At 42.7% G+C, this 21,482-nt stretch overlaps 1 protein-coding gene across 2 annotated transcripts in view; it reads right to left on the bottom strand.

The window, feature by feature from the left end:
* The window catches only part of LOC121581055 (corticotropin-releasing factor receptor 2), a 126,936-nt gene that overhangs the window by 44,571 nt on the left and 60,883 nt on the right, over positions 1–21,482 (bottom strand). The window contains exon 4 of one of the 2 annotated variants that reach the window (XM_041896415.1): positions 6,772–6,870. The exons of the other annotated variant lie outside the window; for it this stretch is intronic. Coding sequence (XP_041752349.1) covers positions 6,772–6,870 — 99 coding nt within the window. The remainder of the gene's footprint in view (positions 1–6,771; positions 6,871–21,482) is intronic. 2 annotated transcript variants of the gene reach the window in all.

The following is a 21,482-nucleotide window of genomic DNA, read 5'->3' as shown; positions in this document are numbered from 1 at the left end:
TCTACTTCCAGCTTATACTTACTATCTACATTTTATGGACAGTCAATTTTACAATAATTACATTTTGTTTGTTCTTTCTCCTGAACTTCTTTTACTCTCAACCTCTCTGATCATTTTCATGATGTCCATCCGGTTTGCTTCTATATGCCATATCTTTCTAACTGTGCTCCTTCACAAAAGCTCCCAACCTACAACCTGGACACAGCGTGCCTACATGATTAGTTATCTTGTTATTGTTTGTTGTTAGTTGTAATTAGTCCCATCCTTCAATTCCATTCAACACATCCCATCTATCCTTTAACACCATCCATATAGGATTTCTATTTGCCATATATATTTCAACTGTACTGTGATGTCTCACAAAAGTTCAGAATATTTCTATTCTCATTGTTTCTACAGATTGTGAATTGAAAATAAACATTTCTGCTAATACTATTATTATGTTATTGATCGATTGACTATGACTTTTCAGATCACCCAGTAGGGCTATCTGCAGGGTTAGCTCCAGGTAAATATTGCAATCCTTTAGCCATTCCTGGACCTGTGTCCAAAAACAAGCTACAAATGGACAGTACCAAAACAAATGATCTAATGATTCTGTCTCTTCGCAGCAAAATCTGCAGAGCTGGGATGATTGTATCCCCCATATAAATAACATTATATTGGTAGCAAGAATTGTATATAATAATTTAAATTGAAAGATTCTAAGTTTTGAATCCGGTGTTGTTTTGCGTATCAGTTCATAAACACTATTCCATGGGATCGGTACGTCAAAAATCTCTTCCCAACTATTTTGCAATCTATATGGGACGGCTGTCAATCCTTTGGTCCTTAAATGAATCTGATATACTTTTTTATTTATCACAGTTTTCCTTAACCAATTATGTTCTTTAATGCAAGGCCGACAGACAAGTTCCTTACTTTCTCCCCCTTCCACTTTTCTCTTCCATTTTTGCGGTAAGGCTGCAATTATTTGGTTATAATTTTGAGTAGAGCATGTGCGACATAACTCTACCAGTCCTACCGATGATATCATTTACAAAGATTATACCTTTTTTAAACCTTTTGTCAAAAAAATAAAGTATTTTTGTCAATTAGTATATTTGAGTTTAACCACAATATTTGTTGCATTACTCGTTCTGTCGTTTCTGGAGGATTAAATTAAAATTGCAACCAACTTTCTATGGCTTGTTTTAGAAATAGTGATATCTGGGAGATGATTTCCTTTTCAAATAACTGAAAGTGAGTGGTTGTAATTTGAATAAAGGGAAAAAGGCCATTCTTGAACATTGGGTGAGACAATCTTACTAATTTGCTAGAGAACCAGTTCGAATTTAAGTATAACTTTTGTATGACTGAAGCTTTTAGTGATAGGTCTAATGCTTTAATATTTAATAATTTCTGTCCTCCGAATTCATATTCATTATATAAATAGGCCGTTTAATCTTGTCTGTCTTGGCGTGCCAAATAAAATGGAATATATTCTTTTCTCATATAATTTAAAAAACGATTCGCTAGGCGTAGGCAAGACCATAAGTAAATAGGTTAACTGGGATAATACTAAAGAGTTAATCAGGGTGATTTTTCCACAAATTGACAGGTATTTACCTTTCCATGATAGCAAGATCTTATCTATTTTTGCTAACTTTCTATTATAATTTATTGAAGTCAGATCATTTATTTCCTTTGGGATATGTATTCCGAGTATATCCACATCACCATCAGACCATTTTATTTGTAAACTATATGGTAATGTAAAAATTGTATTTATTATTGATCCAATACGTAATATAGTACATTTGTCATAATTTGGTTGTAACCCAGAGAGGTTAGAAAATGTATCTAGATCCTCTATGAGGCTTTGGAGTGATTCTAGTTGTGGATTTTAAAGAAAACATGAATCATCAGCGTACAATGACACCTTTGTTTTTAAGCCCTGGATTTCTAATCCCCTGATATTATTGTTGGATCTGATTTTAATAGCTAACATCTCGATGGCCACAATAAATAGATATGCCGATAGTGGACAACCTTGTTTCACTCCTCTTGACAGTTTAAAACTTCCTGAGAAATAGCCATTATTTACTATTTTACACCTAGGGTTACCCATTTTATAAAAGATTCACCAAAATTGAAATGCTCCAGGCATTTATATATAAACCCCAGTCGTACTTTATCAAATGCCTTTTCGAAGTCTACTATGAATAGGCCTGGTTTCTCCGATTTTCCATAATGTTCTATTGTTTCCAATACTTGCCTTATATTATCTCCAATGTATCTTCCATGTAAAAAACCTGTCTGATTAGAATGAATAATATCCAACAATACCTTTTGAATTCTATGCGCTATACATTTTGCTAGAATTTTTGCATCACAACACTGAAGTGTAAAGGGCCTCCAATTTTTTTAATGGACTGGATCTTTATATTTTCCACTTGTATCCTGTTTCAGTAATAATGAGATCAGCCCTTCTTCTTGAGTGTCAGATAATCTACCATTTACATAGGAGTGGTTAAAACATGCTAATAACGGTCCTCTTAGTATATCAAAAAAGGTTTGGTATACCTCGACTGGTATGCCATCCAACCCTGGAGTTTTCCTGGGCTTAAAGTCTTGCATCCAGAAGTTCCTCCTCTGTAATTTCACCTTCACATTAATTAATTTTACATTATCAATAGAAAAAAACACTCTACAATTAGCTTCAGTTAGAGGAGATGGAGGCGACTGAAACGAAAACATATGCTTAAAGTACTTTGATTCCTCCTTCAAAATATAATTTGGTGAATCATGGGTTACTCCGTCAATTGTAACCAGTTTCATAAAATTATTTTTGGTAGCATTCCTATGTTGAAGATTAAGAAGAAGAGACTTGCTTGGGCCAAGAAACACAAGCAATGGACATTAGACCGGTGGAAATCTGTCCTTTGGTCTGATGAGTCCAAATTTGAGATTTTTGGTTCCAACCGCCGTGTCTTTGTGAGATGCAGAGTAGGTGAACGGATGATCTCCGCATGTGTGGTTCCCACCATGAAGCATGGAGGAGGAGGTGCGATGTTGTGGGGGTGCTTTGATGGTGACACTGTCTGTGATTTATTTAGAATTCAAGACACACTTAACCAGCATGGCTACGACAGCATTCTGCAGTGATACGCCATCCCATCTGGTTTGCGCTTATTGGGACTATCATTTGTTTTTCAACAGGACAATGACCCAACACACCTCCAGGCTGTGTAAGGGCTATTTGACCTAGAAGGAGAGTGATGGAGTGCTGCATCAGATGACCTGGCCTCCACAATCACCCAACCTCAACCCAATTGAGATGGTTTGGGATGAGTTGGACTGCAGAGTGAAGGAAAAGCAGCCAACAAGTGCTCAGCATATGTGGGAACTCCTTCAAGACTGTTGGAAAAGCATTCAAGGTGAAGCTGGTTGAGAGAATGCCAAGAGTGTGCAAAGCTGTCATCAAGGCAAAGGGTGGCTACTTTGAAGAATCTCAAATATAAAATTCATTTAGATTTGTTTAACACTTTTTTAGTTACTACATGATTACAAATGTGTTATTTCATAGTTTTGATGTCTTCACTATTATTCTACAATGTATAAAATAGTCAAAATAAAGAAAAACCATTGAAAGAGTAGGTGTGTCCAAACTTTTGACTGGTACTGTTTATAGCCAAGTTATTATTTATTAGGTCAATAATAGTTACATAACATTATGCCACTTGTAGTAGTAGTTATTAAGTTGATAATAGTTACACAACAATCGATAACTCTTTCAATCTTTCACTTGCAGTAGCAGTTATAAAGTGGATAAGTGACACAACAGTCTTTCACTTAGCGCTCTCCTGTGAGCCGAGAAAGGATTGTTACCTCGTCCCTCAGTTCAAAGTTTACCACTCTTTTAAAAAATCTGCCACTCTGGACACTTTAGGAATAACAATGTTTATTCATGAAAGGGGATTTGTAAAGCCTCTTAATCCTCCAGTTAATACATTTGCATATCTTTAAAACCTCTTACTGTAGCTAATTGACTTTGAACTGAAATTTTTCCTTTTGCATTTCCCCATTTTCTACATTTCACGGTACTTTTTTATCTCCTTGATACTTCATGAATTTGATTTCTTCTTTTTTAAATACTCTTATAGCTGCAATATGTAACTTTTTGGGCGACCCAACCAAATTCACATAGAAATGTGTGGTATCATTATCATTGAAAGCAAGTCTAAGAAGCAATAGATCTGTTCTATGTGCACTATTTCTATGCTTCCCGTTCTTAAGTTTTGTTTTTAGTCTTTTACTTTCAGTTTTGTACATCAGCTTCAAAACAGCTGAAAAACAATATTTTGGGTTATGGAAAATACATTTCACAGCGGTTTAGATGGTACAATGTTTCTCTACACTATACTTGTTTGTTTTGTCACAAACTGAAATTAGGCACACTATTAGAATTTTAGCAACCAGGAAATGGCTGAGCGATTTCTGCATAGTGCATCTTTAATGATTTGCATTATGTTATGTCCATTTAATGAAAAATTATCCGAAAATGTCAAATGAATTAGTCCTGCTTAATGCATCATAGTTGCTCTTGTCCAGTTGCACATTATTTTATTTTCAACATTGTGCTACTGTATGATTGTCTCTATTTTGTATAACAAGTTATACAAAATCATGATGTATTCAACTAGCATATTCGTATGGTAATGTATGAAAAATGCAAAAGTGAGGCATGTTCACTGACCTTTTTATAAAAAATATTGTCAAGATGATAGATTAGAGGAGCAGGGTTAGATGAGTAAGTGGACAAGAGTGGCAGTGGGGATGAATAGGGACAATAAGATATGACCATGCAATCTGGTTTATTACCTTTGAACACATGAGACACGAGTGAAAGGACAACACCTGATTATGCATACAGCTAACATGTATGCAAAATCAGGGGATCACACTATTGGGCTCCCGAGTGGCGCAGCAGTCTAAGACACTGCATCTCAGTACTTGAGGCGTCACTACAGACCCCTGGTTCAATTCCAGGCTGTATCACAACTGGCCGTAATTGGGAGTCCCATAGGGTGGCGCACAATTGGCCCAGCGTCGTCCGTGTTTGGCCGGTGTAGGCCGTCATTGTAAATAATAATTTGTTCTTAACTGACTTGCCTAGTTGAATAAAGGTTAAATAAAAATTAGTGAAGCCCAGGTCAAATCGAATTGTTCTGAGTTCAATGGTATTTCCTAATCAACCGTAAGACCGCCGCTCAAAATCAACATTTTTATTTAGCAGTGAATGTATATTTAACAATAAAGAATCAACAAGAAACAGAGTTTGATTGAATGCAGTACACCTTCAGTTAAATCGTTTGGAACAAACAGACAACATGAGTCCCATGAGACAAGGCAAAACAATCAATGACATTACCAAACCAAACACATTGAGCCTGTTCATTTGACCCTTTTCAACAAAACTAACTAGACATGTTCATTGATCCACTGACAGAGGCATTTTATACAGCAGCTTCTGATGCTGCTACGCAAATCTAAGGGCAAGTAATGCACAGTACTATAGGGGACGGCAAATGCCTTGTTTCACAGATGACAGGTCGACCGAATACATTTTGAGTGTAATTTCAGGATATTGACAGAATTGGATTATATCTCTGACTCTCCCTAAAGATTCATCCTCCTCTGTACTTAGACACTCCAGAGTTGACAAAGTACATCCAAATTAATTGGGTGGCATTCTGGGAATAGTCTAATAATTTCACAGCAATACAGGCAAAGTCTTGTACGGTAGCTCAAACACCCCCAGTTCTACACTTGTAAGACAAGGAGGATTTCCCCAGATACTTAATATTTCTCTGTGTTAATATCATACTGTCTTTGTGAAGCACGCTCTTTCAGTGAAGAAATTAGGGCTTGGGAGCAGGTTCAGAGGCTTGTGCCTGTGAGCTATTCCACGGAGTCAGCAGTTATTTGAAGCACTGGTGCAGGGAAAGAGTACAGATCTCTGACTAACCATCTGTACATTACGCATGATGAAGCTACTTTATTCAGATATCTGTTTCTCTTTCCAAACCATGGTACTAGAGGTAGTTTCAGTGCTTACTTTCAGCTTGGATAAGGGGAAACTAAGATTTCTGTGTATACACTACAAGACCAAAAGTATGTGGACACCTGCTTGTCAAACATCTCATTCCAAAATCATGGACATTAATATGGAGATGGTCCCCCCTTTGCTGCTATAATAGCCTCCACTCTTCTGGGAAGGCTTTCCACTAGATGTTGGAACATGCCATTCAGCCACAAAAGCATTAGTGAGGTCGGGCACTGATGTTGGGCAATTAGGCCTGGCTCGCAGTCAGAGTTACAATTCATCCCAAAGGCGTTCGATGGGGTTGAGGTCAGGGCTCTGTGCAGGCCAGTCAAGTTCTTCCACACCAATCTGGACAAACCATTTCTGTATGGACCTCGCTTTGTGCACGGGGGCATTGTCATGCTGTAACAAGACAGGGCCTTCCCCAAACTGTTGCCACAAAATTGGAAGCACAGAATCATCTAGAATGTCATTGTATGCTTTAGCGTTAAGATTTCCCTTGACTGGAACTAAGGAGCCTGAACCATGAAAAACAGCCCCAGACCATTATTCCTTTTACCTGCTAGTGTAATCATGTCTAAGAAAAAGGTATAATTCCTAGGTTAGTTATATATTAATAATCCTTAACATGTTCTCCTAGATTCAGATTATTTTCCAGGCTTCTACAGATGAAAGGCTCTTACATAGTGATGTATTACTGAATCCATATTCCATGCAAGTCATCCACCTGAGCCAGTTATGCCAGTTTCGCTTTCCAGACATTTCAAATGAAATGTTATGACCTGAAAGACACAGAGAAAAACTGGAGCATGTCAAATCACCGTAGAGATTAAGGTATTATTTTCAAAGAGGAATTAAGGCGAGGGTAAAGTTTGCCTGAATTTAAAAAGCCAAAAAGTCAAGCGGGTCAAACATTGACTCATGAGTTCTAAAAAAGGAACAGCCTAAGGACAAAATTGGGCGACCTAGCACTGGACATTCAAGTTTATTTTCTCAGCATTATATTTTCTTGTAGTTTAATTAAAGTAAGCATCTACTGAAATACAGGAGACACTGATTTCTAAAAATACATACACAAAAAATACATACACAAATACAATACAACATCATAGGCTCATAGCCAGACTGAGATTATATTTGAGGCCACAACATAATATGATAGGCACGTTTTATCTTAGGTCACTGAGCAACACACAAACAGCATTTGTCTCTTTGGAAAAGTGCCCAGAGTGAGTGCATTTGGTGACCAAATTAAATTGACTTCTTCATCCTCTGACCTAGACACATCACCGTGATGACATGATGAATGAGATTCTTAAAGGGGTAGCTGTCAAATTCTGGAGAAATATAGCACTTGTATACGGATAGATAGTTACACCCCACTGCAATTCAATACACTCATAAATGTGCAAATGGGTCAGCAAATGTATGCACTATTTCACTGTTATTGTAATTATTATAGGTAATATTTCATAGAAATCTGGAAAGTTACTTTAAAGGCTAGTAATTACTGCAATATATCTAATCTAAAAGTTCCTCCAGAACGACATACGCTGCCATCCTATACTGTCATTGTAGTCCCTATCCCGAGTGGCGCAGTGGTCTAAGGCACTGCATCGCAGTGCTAAACTGTGCCACTAGAGATCCTGGTTCGAATCCAGGCTCTGTCGTAGCCGGCCGCGACCGGGAGACCCATGGGGCGGCGCGCACAATTGGCCCAGCGTCGTCCAGGGTAGGGGAGGGATTTGGCCGGCAGGGGATGTAGCTCAGTTGGTAGAGCATGGCGTTTGCAACGCCAGGGTTGTGGGTTCGATAAAATAATGTATGCACTAACTGTAAGTCGCTCTGGATAAGAGCGTCTGCTAAATGACTAAAATGTAAATGTAAATATCTGGCAGGCTGTTTCTCCTCAGGCCGTAGCTTGGTTCAGAGATCAGATCTGGATGGGGCTGAACAGATGAAAGCACTCCCTCAGTGTCTGGCACTGAAAAGTGAAAGCACTTCCTGATCCACAACCCTAGCCCACTAAAGCAAAAGCCACAAGTCACCCTAAAATAGGCTACTGGCTAGCCTACCCCATTAGCAGAAACCTTTCTAACCACCATACTACCATGAGCCTAATGCTCTCATTATTTTACTGTTGCTTTACATACAGTACAATGAGCAGTTTCTGGCCATGAGAAAGTGGTATGGAAATCAACCGCATACAGTATACTGGCTATAGCCAAAAGGCTAATTAAGGCACCTTGAAATCTTTGTAAATCGGACAAAACATTTAATAACGCTGACTCATCCCTAACTTAGATGTGCTAATTCCCAAGACATGCATTACAAGGCAGGAATTACACATGCACCAATGGCGAACAGTACAGTCACATTCAATGTGTCTGTCTAGTAGAGGTTCTTGACTAACAGTGATCGAGCAATGCTCTCATTTAGTAGAGTAGAACATAATTTCATGGGAGATCATATCTGGTAAAATAAACAGATAATATGCAGTGGAATTATTGAAGACTATTTACACATTTGTATGAGAATAAAGAAGTAAGAAAAGCCTGTATAAATAAAGGATGGATAAAAACACTGTGGGCATTAGGAAACATCTGCTATTCCAGAGTGTACCTGGAAGTAAAAAAGGAATGTGAGCCATACTGTACAATGACAAACACAATAATGTATACAGTTGAATACATACTGTACATTAACACCACCAAATGAACAGTAAATATAATTCACTCGGAGAGAGCTGTGTCTATCCTTAACATCTGTCTCCAACTATAAGATGACAGATGGATTCTACTCCCACACGCCTCAGAAGCTCATGTCAAACATTTTGAATCACTTCATGTTGCTCCACATGTAAAACTGGAGAATGTAGAGAAATGAATGAATTTCAAACACTGTTAAACCGCTACATTAAGTAAAGGTTGTATGTCTGTATGGACATACATTTATAAGACTACTGACTACGCCACATAAATTGGGTTATTTTTATTCTAGTCTTGCAGTAGTTGATTTAGAGTTAATGTGGCAATCCGCAGTAGAAACAATATCAAGGCGGCCTCCCCACCCTTGTTTCTGTAAAAAGCTGTGGTATGGGGCTGGAGAAATGTAACCACTCTTAAATTCATAGACAGAGCTATGGATGCAAGGACTGAGCATCCATGATACCAAAATTATAGTTTTAACCATGTTATGAGGCTATATGGTGTTTGTTTACATTTACGTTGTTTGCAAACATTGGAGTAAAGCAAGCTTATATTTTGGGTTCTGATGGGTATGGCAGTTGAACTAAAGTCTGAGAAACAGACAGGCAAATTATATTCTTCAAGAATCAATGGGAACATATAATAAATATATACGTCGAAAAATGAATGTATCAACTGCTGATTGCCCCTTTAATTAACATAATTGTGATACATTACAGGTTAATTTGTGGTGCTAAGTAAAATCTGCCTCCTGTAGAGAGATGGCTGGGGGACAATCACACAGTCACTCAGGCTAGGCTGGCTGGCTGGCTGACCCCATATAGATTTATGGGAGGACAAAGAAAAAAAGGTTATTGAAAAAAGTTATTTTGAGTGAACATGCACATTGCACATCCCTTCTATATCAATATGTCAGTCATCTCTGACAGTTTGTAATTTTGTGGACGGGATAAGGGTCATGTTTTAAAAGCAACAAAACATCTCCCAGATGGAACTGTGAATTGCAATTGAACTCAGGGCTAAGCCAAGATTTCCGAGTCACCACTGTAATGTTGACATCATATCGCAAAGGATAAGGAACTCATCTGTTCAGAGATTAGCCCAAGTAAATAGCCTAAACTCCTAGTCATTTGGGTTTCAGGAACAGTTGGGTGGATGAATATGGCATTTGGAGACATTGTTTCTCTGTCAGGTGCAATCTAAATGAAAAGTGACAATTTGAGCCAGCAGGATACCATTTTGAAAAGAAAGGAGTGCATAGAAGTACACCTCAGAATTGACCTACTTTTCTCTTGTGAACACACTAAGGCTACTGGGGGTGTCATAAAAATATAAATGCAATGCCTCTGTGTGGAAGTCGACCGGAAATAATTTTAGAGTGTACAAAATGGTGTGAAGAGATTATTGTTCCGCTGACAAAATATCAATTCTCTCTTTGGTTAAACAAAAGAGGACAGGGACTGTGAATTTCACTGTAGGGATGAAAAAGCATATTCTACAGCAAATTCACTCACACATTCTACGAGTGTAACATACATATATATATATATATATATATGTAAATGGGCACAATAATAGACATGAACAGCATATCATTATTTTTGTATTTCTCACATTAACTGATAGATCAGTCAGGATAACTAACCAGCATCCTTTTACTCAGTTAACACAGCAAACAATCAAGTGCAGGGTAGTTGATAGAGGTAACCCTAGTATTGGCTTCAGCGATGCATCAGCTGACATCACAACAATGATATTCTACAAACACTTCCTACCTTAATATGGCGGTCTATTTAGCTGATCAGTTTTACTCACTCATTCTCTGCTGTCTACTGCTGTTGGTTGCTCGATAATATGCAACTACCCACCACCCAAGCCTCCACCTATTGGTTCTGTGTTTCTTCTTGCAGGGAGATTGGTACAATGTACCTTGCTCATTATCTGTGTCATCAGATGCTCATCACAGGGATAAAACAGAGTCCTTTGTGAAATGGTGTGAGGCCAATTACTTGGACCTGAATGTACTGAAGACCAAGGAGCTAGTGGTAGATGTTAGGAAAAATAAATATGTTTTTAATCCCATTTCTATTAATTGTGAAGAGATTGGCACTGTTGACACTTATAAGTACTTGGGTGTAATAGTGGACAACAAACTGATCTGGAAGGAGAATTCTCACAGTGTTTACAAAAAAGCCCAATCCAGACTGTACTTTTTAAGGAAGCTTAGATCTTTTAATGTACAGTCGTGGTCAAAAGTTTTGAGAATGACACAAGTATTGGTCTTCACAAAGTTTGCTGCTTCAGTGTTTTTAGATATTTTTGTCAGATGTTACTATGGTATACTGAATAATTACAAGCATTCCATAAGTGTCAAAGGCTTTTATTGACAATTACATTAAGTTTATGCAGAGTCAATATTTGCAGTGTCGACCCTTCTTTTTTAAGACCTCTGCAATCTACCCTGGCATGCTGTCAATTAATTTCTGGGCCACATCCTGACTGATGGCAAAATCAATGCTTGGAGTTTGTCAGAATTTGTGGGTTTTTGTTTGTCCACCCGCCTCTTGAGGATTGACCACAAGTTCTCAATGGGATTAAGGTCTGGGGAGTTTCCTGGCCATGGACCCAAAATGTCGATGTTTTGATCCCCGATCCACTTAGTTATCACTTTTGCCTTATGGCAAGGTGCTCCATCATGCTGGAAAATACATTGTTCGTCACGAAACTGTTCTTGGACGGTTGGGAGAAGTTGCTCTCGGAGGATGTGTTGGTACCATTCTTTATTCATGGCTGTGTTCTTAGGCAAAATTGTGCGTGAGCCCACTCCCTTGGCTGAGAAGCAATCCCACACATGAATAGTCACAGGATGCTTTACTGTTGGCATGACACAGGACTGATGGTAGCGCTCACCTTGTCTTCTCCGGACAAGCTTTTTTCCGGATGCCCTAAACAATCGGAAAGGGGATTCATCAGAGAAAATGACTTTACCTCAGTCCTCAGCAGTCCAATCCCTGTACCTTTTGCAGAATATCAGTCTGTCCCTGATGTTTTTCCTGGAGAGAAGTGGCTTCCTCGCTGCCCTTCTTGACACCAGGCCATCCTCCAAAAGTCTTCGCCTCACTGTGCGTGCAGATGCACTCACACCTGCCTGCTGCCATTCCTGAGCAAGCTCTGCACTGGTGGTGCCCCGATCCCGCAGCTGAATCAACTTTGGGAGACAGTCCTGGCGCTTGCTGGACTTTCTTGGGCACCCTGAAGCCTTCTTCACAACAATTGAACCTCTCTCCTTGAAGTTCTTGATTATCCGATAAATGGTTGATTCAGGTGCAATCTTACTAGCAGCAATATTGTTGCCTGTGAAACCCTTTTTGTGCAAAGCAATGATGACGGCACGTGTTTCCTTGCAGGTAACCATGGTTAACAGAGGAAGAACAATGATTTCAAGCACCACCCTCCTTTTTAAAGCTTCCAGTCTGTTATTCTAACTCAATCAGCATGACAGAGTGATCTCCAGCCTTGTCCTTGTCAACACTCTCACCTGTGTTAACGAGAGAATCACTGACCTGATGTCAGCTGGTCCTTTTGTGGCAGGGCTGAAATGCAGTGGAAATGTTTTTGGGGGGATTAAGTTCATTTTCATGGCAAAGAGGGACTTTGCAATTAATTGCAATTCATCTGATCACTCTTCATAACATTCTGGAGTATATGCAAATTGCCATCATAAAAACTGAGGCAGCAGACTTTGTGAAAATTAATATTTGTGTAATTCTCAAAACTTTTGACCACGACTGTATGTGACAAAATGCTTCATATATATTCTATAGCAGTGTTGTGGCGAGTGTAGTGACCTGTGCCATTATGTGCTGGAAAGGGAATTTAGCTAAGGAAGACTTAAACAAGCTTGACAAGTGAGGCAACAACTTTTTAATGAGTGTAATTGATTAACTGTTTTATGAGGTCTTTCTATTGGAAAATGTTGTTGCCTATTTTCCCCAGAGTATGATAGAAAACAGCACTTGAATCAGACTATTATTTTAGGAATACTATGGTTGGTGCATGTGCCTTTGTCTTAATGTTTTTTTAATTATATTGTTATTATTTGTTTATTTAAAAAAAAAAGATTAAAACATGTTATTTTTTATTGTTTTTATTATGTGTTGGTCATTGTTGCGTGTTCTGTCATTGTAAGTCATTGATGATGCATGCTGTGATAAAACAATTTCCCAAGTTGGGATTAATAAAGTAATACTCTGCTCTCTCTCGACTCTACCTGTAATTATTATTATCTTAACATGATGCACGCTCTGGCGGTGAGCTACCCCGAAGGAGCAGAGCCTAATGCCAAGACAAGTTATTGAATGTATTGTAATCGTCCTAAAAAATTGTTACATCGAAAACATGGATTTTGTAGTGTCTTTATTTGTAGTGTAGCACACAAGAACGCTCCTTCCATTATTGAGGTCAAGATGAGTATGTCATGTATAGATTTGCACAGACAACATGCTGATATTCATACAGTTGTGAGAACAATGGGCTCACAGCATGATCAACACAGCCTCAAATCACTGCAGGAAGACACTGTACACTGTACTTACACATACAATATTTTGTGAACCCCCACCCTAAAAAGTCCTATAGGCCTATGTTTAACTTTGATTTTATTCAGAAGAAGAAAAACAATCTGATAGTAAGGGACAAACTGTATACCCTCACAGAATACGAATTGGCTTGACTTGGTGATGCAATACGATTCAAATATAGATCCCTTAGACGCCTATTAGAGTCCAAAACGTGTACGTGTACGTGTACGCACAGCAGAGTTCAAAAATACTGGACCATTAGTTTTCATATTTTTCGAATTCTCGGCGCGTCTCAAGCAATTTCTCCAACTGTCAACACATTCAAATCAGTAGAGGACAGATACGTGGAGGAGCATTGGTTTGGAATTTTGGGGAGGTGCGTGGTCGGGATGTGCATCGTCAGCAGACTGTGGTCAGAGCCGCGTAGCTATGTCACAATGGAACGCCAGAATATCGTGTCTCAGCGTCTGTGGACTCTGAATAAAAACTGAGAGATAATGAAATAAAATGTTTTGAAGTTCTTTCTGTCTTGTGTCCACTGACCCTACAAATTGGTCTCTGGAGAATTCATTGTCATCAAAACAAATAGATGTCGTATTCAGTGTGATTGCTCCTCTTCCAAATCCCCAAGGCATTCCTCTCAGTGCAACATGAAAGCACTGTAAAAAACATCAGCATGTGTCAGGTCCAAGTGATGCCAAAAGAAACTGTGCATTCAACCATATTTCAAGAACCCAGACTCACAACAAAAAGTAGTCCTTTGGCGTGAAGATTTTCAAATAATTCAATACTTTTGTGCATGAAAACACGTAGCCTAATAAAATGAACTATTGCACAATGCAACAAAGGAAATACCACATCATGGAGGGCTATAAAGTAATGAGTCAGACTTGTTTTGCCCCAAGCCTATACACAATACAGAAAAATGCATTTGTATTCGAGTAAGAGCAAGCATTGATTCATTATCTCAATGGTGTTTCAATTACCAACTCTCCTCAACTCATTCAGAGATGTGCTATGTTATACTGAACAAAAATATAAATGGTCCCATGTTTCATGAGCTGAAATAAAATATCCCAGAAATGTTCCATATGCACAAAAAGCTGACTTCTCTCAAATATTGTGCATACATTTGTTTACATCCCTGTTAGTGAGCATTTGTCCTTTATCAAGATAATCCATTCACATGACAGGTGTGGCATATCAAGAAGCTGATTGAACAGCATGATCATTACACAGGTGCACCTTGTGCTGGGGACGATAAAAGGCCACTCTAAAATGTGCAGTTTTGTCACACAACACAATGCCACAGATGTCTCACGTTTTGAGGGAGTGTGCAATTGGCATGCTGACTGCTGGAATGTCCACTAGAGTTGTTGCCAGATAATTGAATGTTAATTTCTATACCATAAGCCACCTCCAACCTCGTTTTAGAGAATTTGGCAGGACGTCCTGCATGATAATGTTTCTGCATTATAATGCACGGCCCCAACACAATTGCATTGATGGCAATTTGAATGCACAGAGATACCATGACGAGATCCTGAGAACCATTGTCGTGCCATTCATCCGCCGCCATCACCTCATGTTTCCGCATGATAATACGTGGCCCCATGTCGCAAGGATCTGTACACAATTCCTGGAAGCTGAAAATGTCTGAGTTCTTCCATGGCCTGCATACTCACCAGACATGTCACCCATTGAGCATGTTTGGGATGCTCTGGATTAACGTGTACGACAGCATGTTCCAGTTACCACCAATATCCAGAAACTTTGCACAGCCATTGAAGAGGTGTGGGACAACATTCCACAGGCCACAATCAACTTCCTGATCAACTCTATGCGAAGGAGATGTGTCGCGCTGCATGAGGCAAATGGTGGTCACACCAGATACTGTTTTTTTCTGAACCACACCCCTACTTTTCTTTTAAGGAATTTGCATATCTGTATTCACAGTCATGTGAAATCCATAGATTACAGCTTCAAGAAAACAGTATTTGTATTTTTTAGGGATCCCCATTAGCTACTGCCAAGGCAGCATAATAATAATAGTATGCCATTTAGCAGAAGCTTTTATCCAAAGCGACTTACAGTCAGGCGTGCATACATTTTTGTGTATGGGTGGTCCCGGGGATCGAACCCACTACCCTGGCATTACAAGCACCATGCTCTACCAGCTGAGCTACAGAGGACTCTTCCTGGGGTCCAAACGTATTAAAGCACTTACATTACATATAAAACAAAAGATAAAACAGTACATCATATAACATTATTACACCACTACATATCTACAATGCAAAATGTTTAATACCACCATACAACAATAGCAAACCTTTGTGTGTGTCTCTTCAGAGTCCCTGTTGTTCCATAAGGTGTACAGTACCAGTCAAATGTTTAAACACACCTAATAATTTTAGGGGTTTTCTTTATTTGTACTATTTTCTACATTGTAGAATAATAGTGAAGACATCAAAACTATGAAATAACACATATGGAATCATGTAGTAACCAAAAAAGTGTTAAACAAATCAAAATATATTTTATATTTGAGATTCTTCAAATACCCACCCTTTGCCTTGATGACAGCTGTCACGGTTTCGGCCGAGGCTGCCTCTCTCCCTTGTTCGGGCAGGCTTCGGCGTTCGTCGTCTCCGGAATTCTAGCTGCCACCGTTGTATGTTTCATGTTCGTTTGCTTTTGTCTGTTTGTTTTCACACCTGTTTCTCATTTGGCGTAATTAGTGTCCTATAAGTTTCTCGTTGTGTTTGTCTAGTGTTGTGTGTTATTGGATTTTGTCAGTCATGTGTAGGGTTTCTACATGTTCGCTCGGTTGAGCTTCCCTCCACTGTTTTGGAGAGTTTACGCACTTGTCTGGTGCGCTCTTGGTTTTGTTTTGCCTTTGTGCGTATTTGTTGCGCCTTTGGATATTGTATTAGTATTTTCCGTGTTGGATTTATACTAAAGTCTTGTGGACTATACTCCGGTGTCCTGCGTCTGATTCCACCACATCACCCACCTACACTTGCGTGACAGAATAACACACCAGCTCCAGGTGGAGCTGTACCTGGCCACCGTACACCCGGCACCCTCGGGGCATGAGAGCGTGTCCGCCCTGATCTCCTGCCTGTCCGGGAAGGCGTTGGAATGGGCCAACGCGGAGTGGAGGAAGATCGACGCCGAGACTATCACATACAACGAGTTCTCCCGCCGCTTCAGGGCGGTGTTTGACCATCCCCCGGAGGGGAAAGCGGCGGGGGAGCGTCTGGTCTTCCTCCGGCAGGGGAGGAGGAGTGCCCAAGAATTCGCTCTTGAATTCCGTACTCTAGCGGCAGATGCAGGGTGGAATGAGCGGGCCCTCGTCGATCTATACAGATGTGGCCTACGAGAGGACGTCCGTCGGGGAGCTGGCTTGTAGGGACACCAGCCTCTCTTTCGACCAGCTGGTCGACATGTCCATCAGGCTGGATAACCTACTGGCTACCCGCGGACGTCCTGAGGAGGGTCCGTCCATTTCACCCTCCAGCGCCTCCGAGCCGTGTCCTATGGAGCTCGGGGGCGCTGGCGCTAGAGAGAGGAGGAGTCGGTTGGTTAGGGGGTCCATCCACTGCACCAACTGTGGTCGGGGAAGACACACCGCGGCTAGGTGCTGGGGATGGCCTCCTAGGGGGGATGACGACAGGTCCCGCACTGGGAATTCCCTCCAGGTGAGTAGGCGCCCCACTCACCCAGAGCTCACTGTTGCCCATTTTTGTATGCCTGTGCGTTTTCCACAGGTGGCACCTCATTCCCAGCATAAGGCGCTGGTAGATTCAGGCGCGGCTGGGAATTTATTGATAAAAAGTTTTGTTTAGCGTTAGGGATTCCCCTTATTCCTGTTGATGTTCCTTTCCCGTTCATGCCCTAGATAGCCGTCCGTTGGGTACGGGCTTAATCAGGGAGGTCACGGCGCCACTTAGGATGTGTGCGCAGGGGGATCATCAGGAGATGATTCAGCTGTTCCTGATTGACTCTCCTGCGTATCCGGTGGTGCTGGGCATGCCCTGGTTAAGTACCCATAACCCATCTATTTCGTGGCAGGAGAGGGCTCTGATGGAGTGGTCTGCTCAGTGTGTGGGTAGATGTTTGGGCGTTTCCGTAGGGGCAACCTCGGTGGAGAGTCCAAACCAGGTGCCCGCATTGCACGTTCCCCCTGAGTATGGGGATTTGGCTATTGCGTTTAGTAAGGCGAGGGCGACGCAGTTGCCGCCCCATAGGCAGGGAGATTGTGCGATAGACCTCCAGGCAGGAGCTGCGCTCCCACGGAGCCATGTGTATCCTCTGTCTCAGGAGGAGAAGAAAGCTATGGAGACTTACATAGACGAATCTCTGAGACAAGGATACATACGGCCTTCCACTTCCCCTGCGTCCTCGAGTTTCTTTTTTGTGAAGAAAAAGGATGGTGGTTTGCGCCCGTGCATCGATTACCGTGGTCTCAATCAGATTACGGTGAAGTACAGTTATCCACTCCCGCTGATTGCGACCATGACTGAGTCGTTGCATGGGGCGCGTTTCTTCACTAAATTAGATCTCAGGAGCGCGTACAACTTGGTGCGCATCAGGGAGGGCGATGAATGGAAGACAGCCTTTAGTACCACCTCGGGCCATTACGAGTATCTGGTCATGCCATACGGGTTGATGAACGCTCCGTCAGTTTTCCAATCATTCGTGGATGAGATCTTCAGGGACATGCAGGGGCAGGGGGTGGTTGTGTACATTGATGACATTCTCGTGTACTCGCCTACCCGTGTCGAGCATGTGGCCCTGGTGCGTAGAGTGTTGCGGAGGCTGGTGGAGCACGACCTGTATGTGAAGGCAGAGAAGTGTCTGTTTTTCCAGGAGTCGGTCTCCTTTTTGGGGTATCAGTTGTCTGCGTCAGGGGTGAAGATGGAGGTGGACCGGGTGTCGGCCGTGCGTAATTGGCAAACACCAACCACTGTGAAGGAGGTGCAGCAGTTTTTGGGGTTTGCGAATTACTACCGGAGGTTTATCCGGGGTTTTGGACAGGTGGCAGCTCCCATCACGTCTCTTTTGAAGGGGGGTCCGGTGCGTCTGCAGTGGTCGGCCGAGGCGGACAGGGCGTTTGGGAGGCTGAAGGACCTGTTTACCTCGGCCCCGGTGCTGGCGCATCCGGATCCCTCTTTGCCGTTCCAGGTAGAGGTGGACGCGTCAGAGGCCGGTTTAGGAGCCGTGCTTTCACAACGGTCTGCCGCGCCACCTAAACTCCGCCCCTGTGCTTTTTATTCTAAGAAGCTCAGTCCGGCGGAGCGGAACTATGACGTAGGGGACAGGGAGCTGTTAGCCGTGGTACAGGCTCTAAAGGTGTGGAGGCACTGGCTTGAGGGGGCTCAACACCCTTTCCTCATTTTGACGGACCACCGTAACCTGGAGTACATCCGGGCGGCGAGGAGGCTGAACCCTCGCCAGGCAAGATGGAGTATGTTCTTGACCAGGTTTACTTTTAAGATCACGTACATCCCTGGGTCACAGAATGGTAAGGCAGATGCGCTGTCTCGGCGGTATGACACGGAGGAGAGGTCCGTGGAGCCCACTCCCATACTGCCGGAGTCGTGTCTGGTGGCACCGGTAGTGTGGGAGGTCGATGCTGAACTCGAGCGGGCGTTACGCACCGACCCTAGTCCACCACAGTGCCCGGAGGGTCGGAAGTACGTTCCGCTCGAGGTTCGGGATCGATTGATCTATTGGGCTCACACGTCACCCTCCTCTGGACATCCGGGTATCGGCCGGACAGTGCACTGTCTTAGTGCCAAGTACTGGTGGCCCACGTTGGCAAGGGATGTGAGGGTTTATGTTTCCTCCTGCTCGGTGTGCGCCCAGTGTAAGGCGCCTAGACATCTGCCTAGGGGTAAGTTGCTACCCCTGCCCGTTCCACAACGACCATGGTCCCACCTCCCTGTGGATTTTATAACAGACCTTCCCCTCTCCCAAGGGAATACTACCATCCTGGTCGTTGTGGACCGGTTCTCTAAGGCCTGTCGTTTGCTCCCCATGCCGGGTCTTCCTACTGCCCTACAAACTGCCGAAGCACTATTCACCCATGTGTTCCGGCACTACGGAGTACCCGAGGACATTGTGGCTGATCGAGGTCCCCAATTCACCTCCAGAGTCTGGAGAGCGTTTATGGAGCGGTTGGGGGTCTCGGTGAGCCTCACCTCGGGTTACCACCCGGAGAGTAATGGGCAGGTGGAACGCGTAAACCAGGATGTGGGTAGGTTTCTCAGAACATACTGCCAGGACCGGCCGGAGGAGTGGTCAAGGTACGTTCCCTGGGCCGAGATGGCCCAGAATTCCCTACGCCATTCCTCCACTAACCTAACTCCATTTCAATGTGTGTTAGGTTACCAGCCGGTTCTGGCACCCTGGCAGCAGAGCCAGATCGAGGCTCCTGCGGTGGATGAGTGGGCGCGGCGCTCGGAGGAGACTTGGAACGCTGCACACGTCCACCTGCAGCGGGCCCTCCGACGTCAGAAGGCGAGCGCTGATCTCCACCGCAGTGAGGGACCGGTGTACGCACCTGGTGATCGAGTCTGGCTCTCTACCAGAAACCTGCCCCTCCGCCTGCCCTGTCGGAAACTGGGTCGGCGGTTTGTAGGGCCATTTAAAGTCCTGAGAAGGTTGAACGAGGTATGTTATAGATTACAGCTACCTGTGGAGTATAAGTGTATTAACCCCTCGTTCCATGTGTCCCTTCTCAGGCCGGTGGTAGCGGGCCCACTCCAAGAAAATTAGATAGGGAGACTCCTCCGCCCCCCACTGGACATCGAGGGGGCACCGGCGTACTCCGTGAGGTCCATCTTGGATTCGAGACGTCGGATGGGGGTCTCCAGTATCTAGTGGAGTGGGAGGGGTACGGTCCGGAGGAGCGGTGCTGGGTGCCGAGGAGAGACATTTTAGACCCGTCGCTCCTGACGGAATTCCATCGGGGGCATCCGACGCGCCCTGCTCCACGTCCTCCGGGTCGTCCCCGAGGCCGGAGTCGGCGCACGTCTGGAGCCGCGCGTCAAGGGGGGGGTACTGTCACGGTTTCGGCCGAGGCTGCCTCTCTCCCTTGTTCGGGCAGGCTTCGGCGTTCGTCGTCTCCGGAATTCTAGCTGCCACCGTTGTATGTTTCATGTTCGTTTGCTTTTGTCTGTTTGTTTTCACACCTGTTTCTCATTTGGCGTAATTAGTGTCCTATAAGTTTCTCGTTGTGTTTGTCTAGTGTTGTGTGTTATTGGATTTTGTCAGTCATGTGTAGGGTTTCTACATGTTCGCTCGGTTGAGCTTCCCTCCACTGTTTTGGAGAGTTTACGCACTTGTCTGGTGCGCTCTTGGTTTCGTTTTGCCTTTGTGCGTATTTGTTGCGCCTTTGGATATTGTATTAGTATTTTCCGTGTTGGATTTATACTAAAGTCTTGTGGACTATACTCCGGTGTCCTGCGTCTGATTCCACCACATCACCCACCTACACTTGCGTGACAACAGCTTTGCACACTCTTGGCATTCTATCAACCAGCTTCATGAGGTAGTCACCTGGAATGCATTTCAATTAACAGGTGTGCCTTATTAAAAGTTAATTTGTGGAATTTATTTCCTTCTTAATGCGTTTGAGCCAATCAGTTGTGTTGTGACAAGGTAGGGGTGGTATCCAGAAGATAGACCTATTTGGTAAAAGACCAAGTCCATTTTATGGCAAGAACAGCTCACATAAGCATAGAAAAACGACAGTCCATCATTACTTTAAGACATGAAGGTCAGTCAATACGGAAAATGTCAAGAACTTTGAACGTTTCTTCAAATGCAGTCACAAAAATCATCAATCAATATGATGAAACTGGCTCTCATGAGGAACGCCACAGGAATGGAAGACCCAGATTTACCTCTGCTGCAGAGGATAAGTTCATTAGAGTTACCAGCCTCAGAAATTACAGCCCAAATAAATGCTTCACAGAGTTCAAGTCACAGACACATCTCAACATCAACTGTTTAGAGGGCACTGTGTGAATCAGGCCTTCATGGTCGAATTGCTGCAAATAAATCACTACTAAAGGACACCAATAGAAAGAAGAG

Source organism: Coregonus clupeaformis, chromosome 14 (assembly GCF_020615455.1).
Source record: "Coregonus clupeaformis isolate EN_2021a chromosome 14, ASM2061545v1, whole genome shotgun sequence".
Classification (NCBI taxonomy): Eukaryota; Metazoa; Chordata; class Actinopteri; order Salmoniformes; family Salmonidae; genus Coregonus; species Coregonus clupeaformis.
This window is presented reverse-complemented; position numbering and strand designations above follow the sequence as displayed.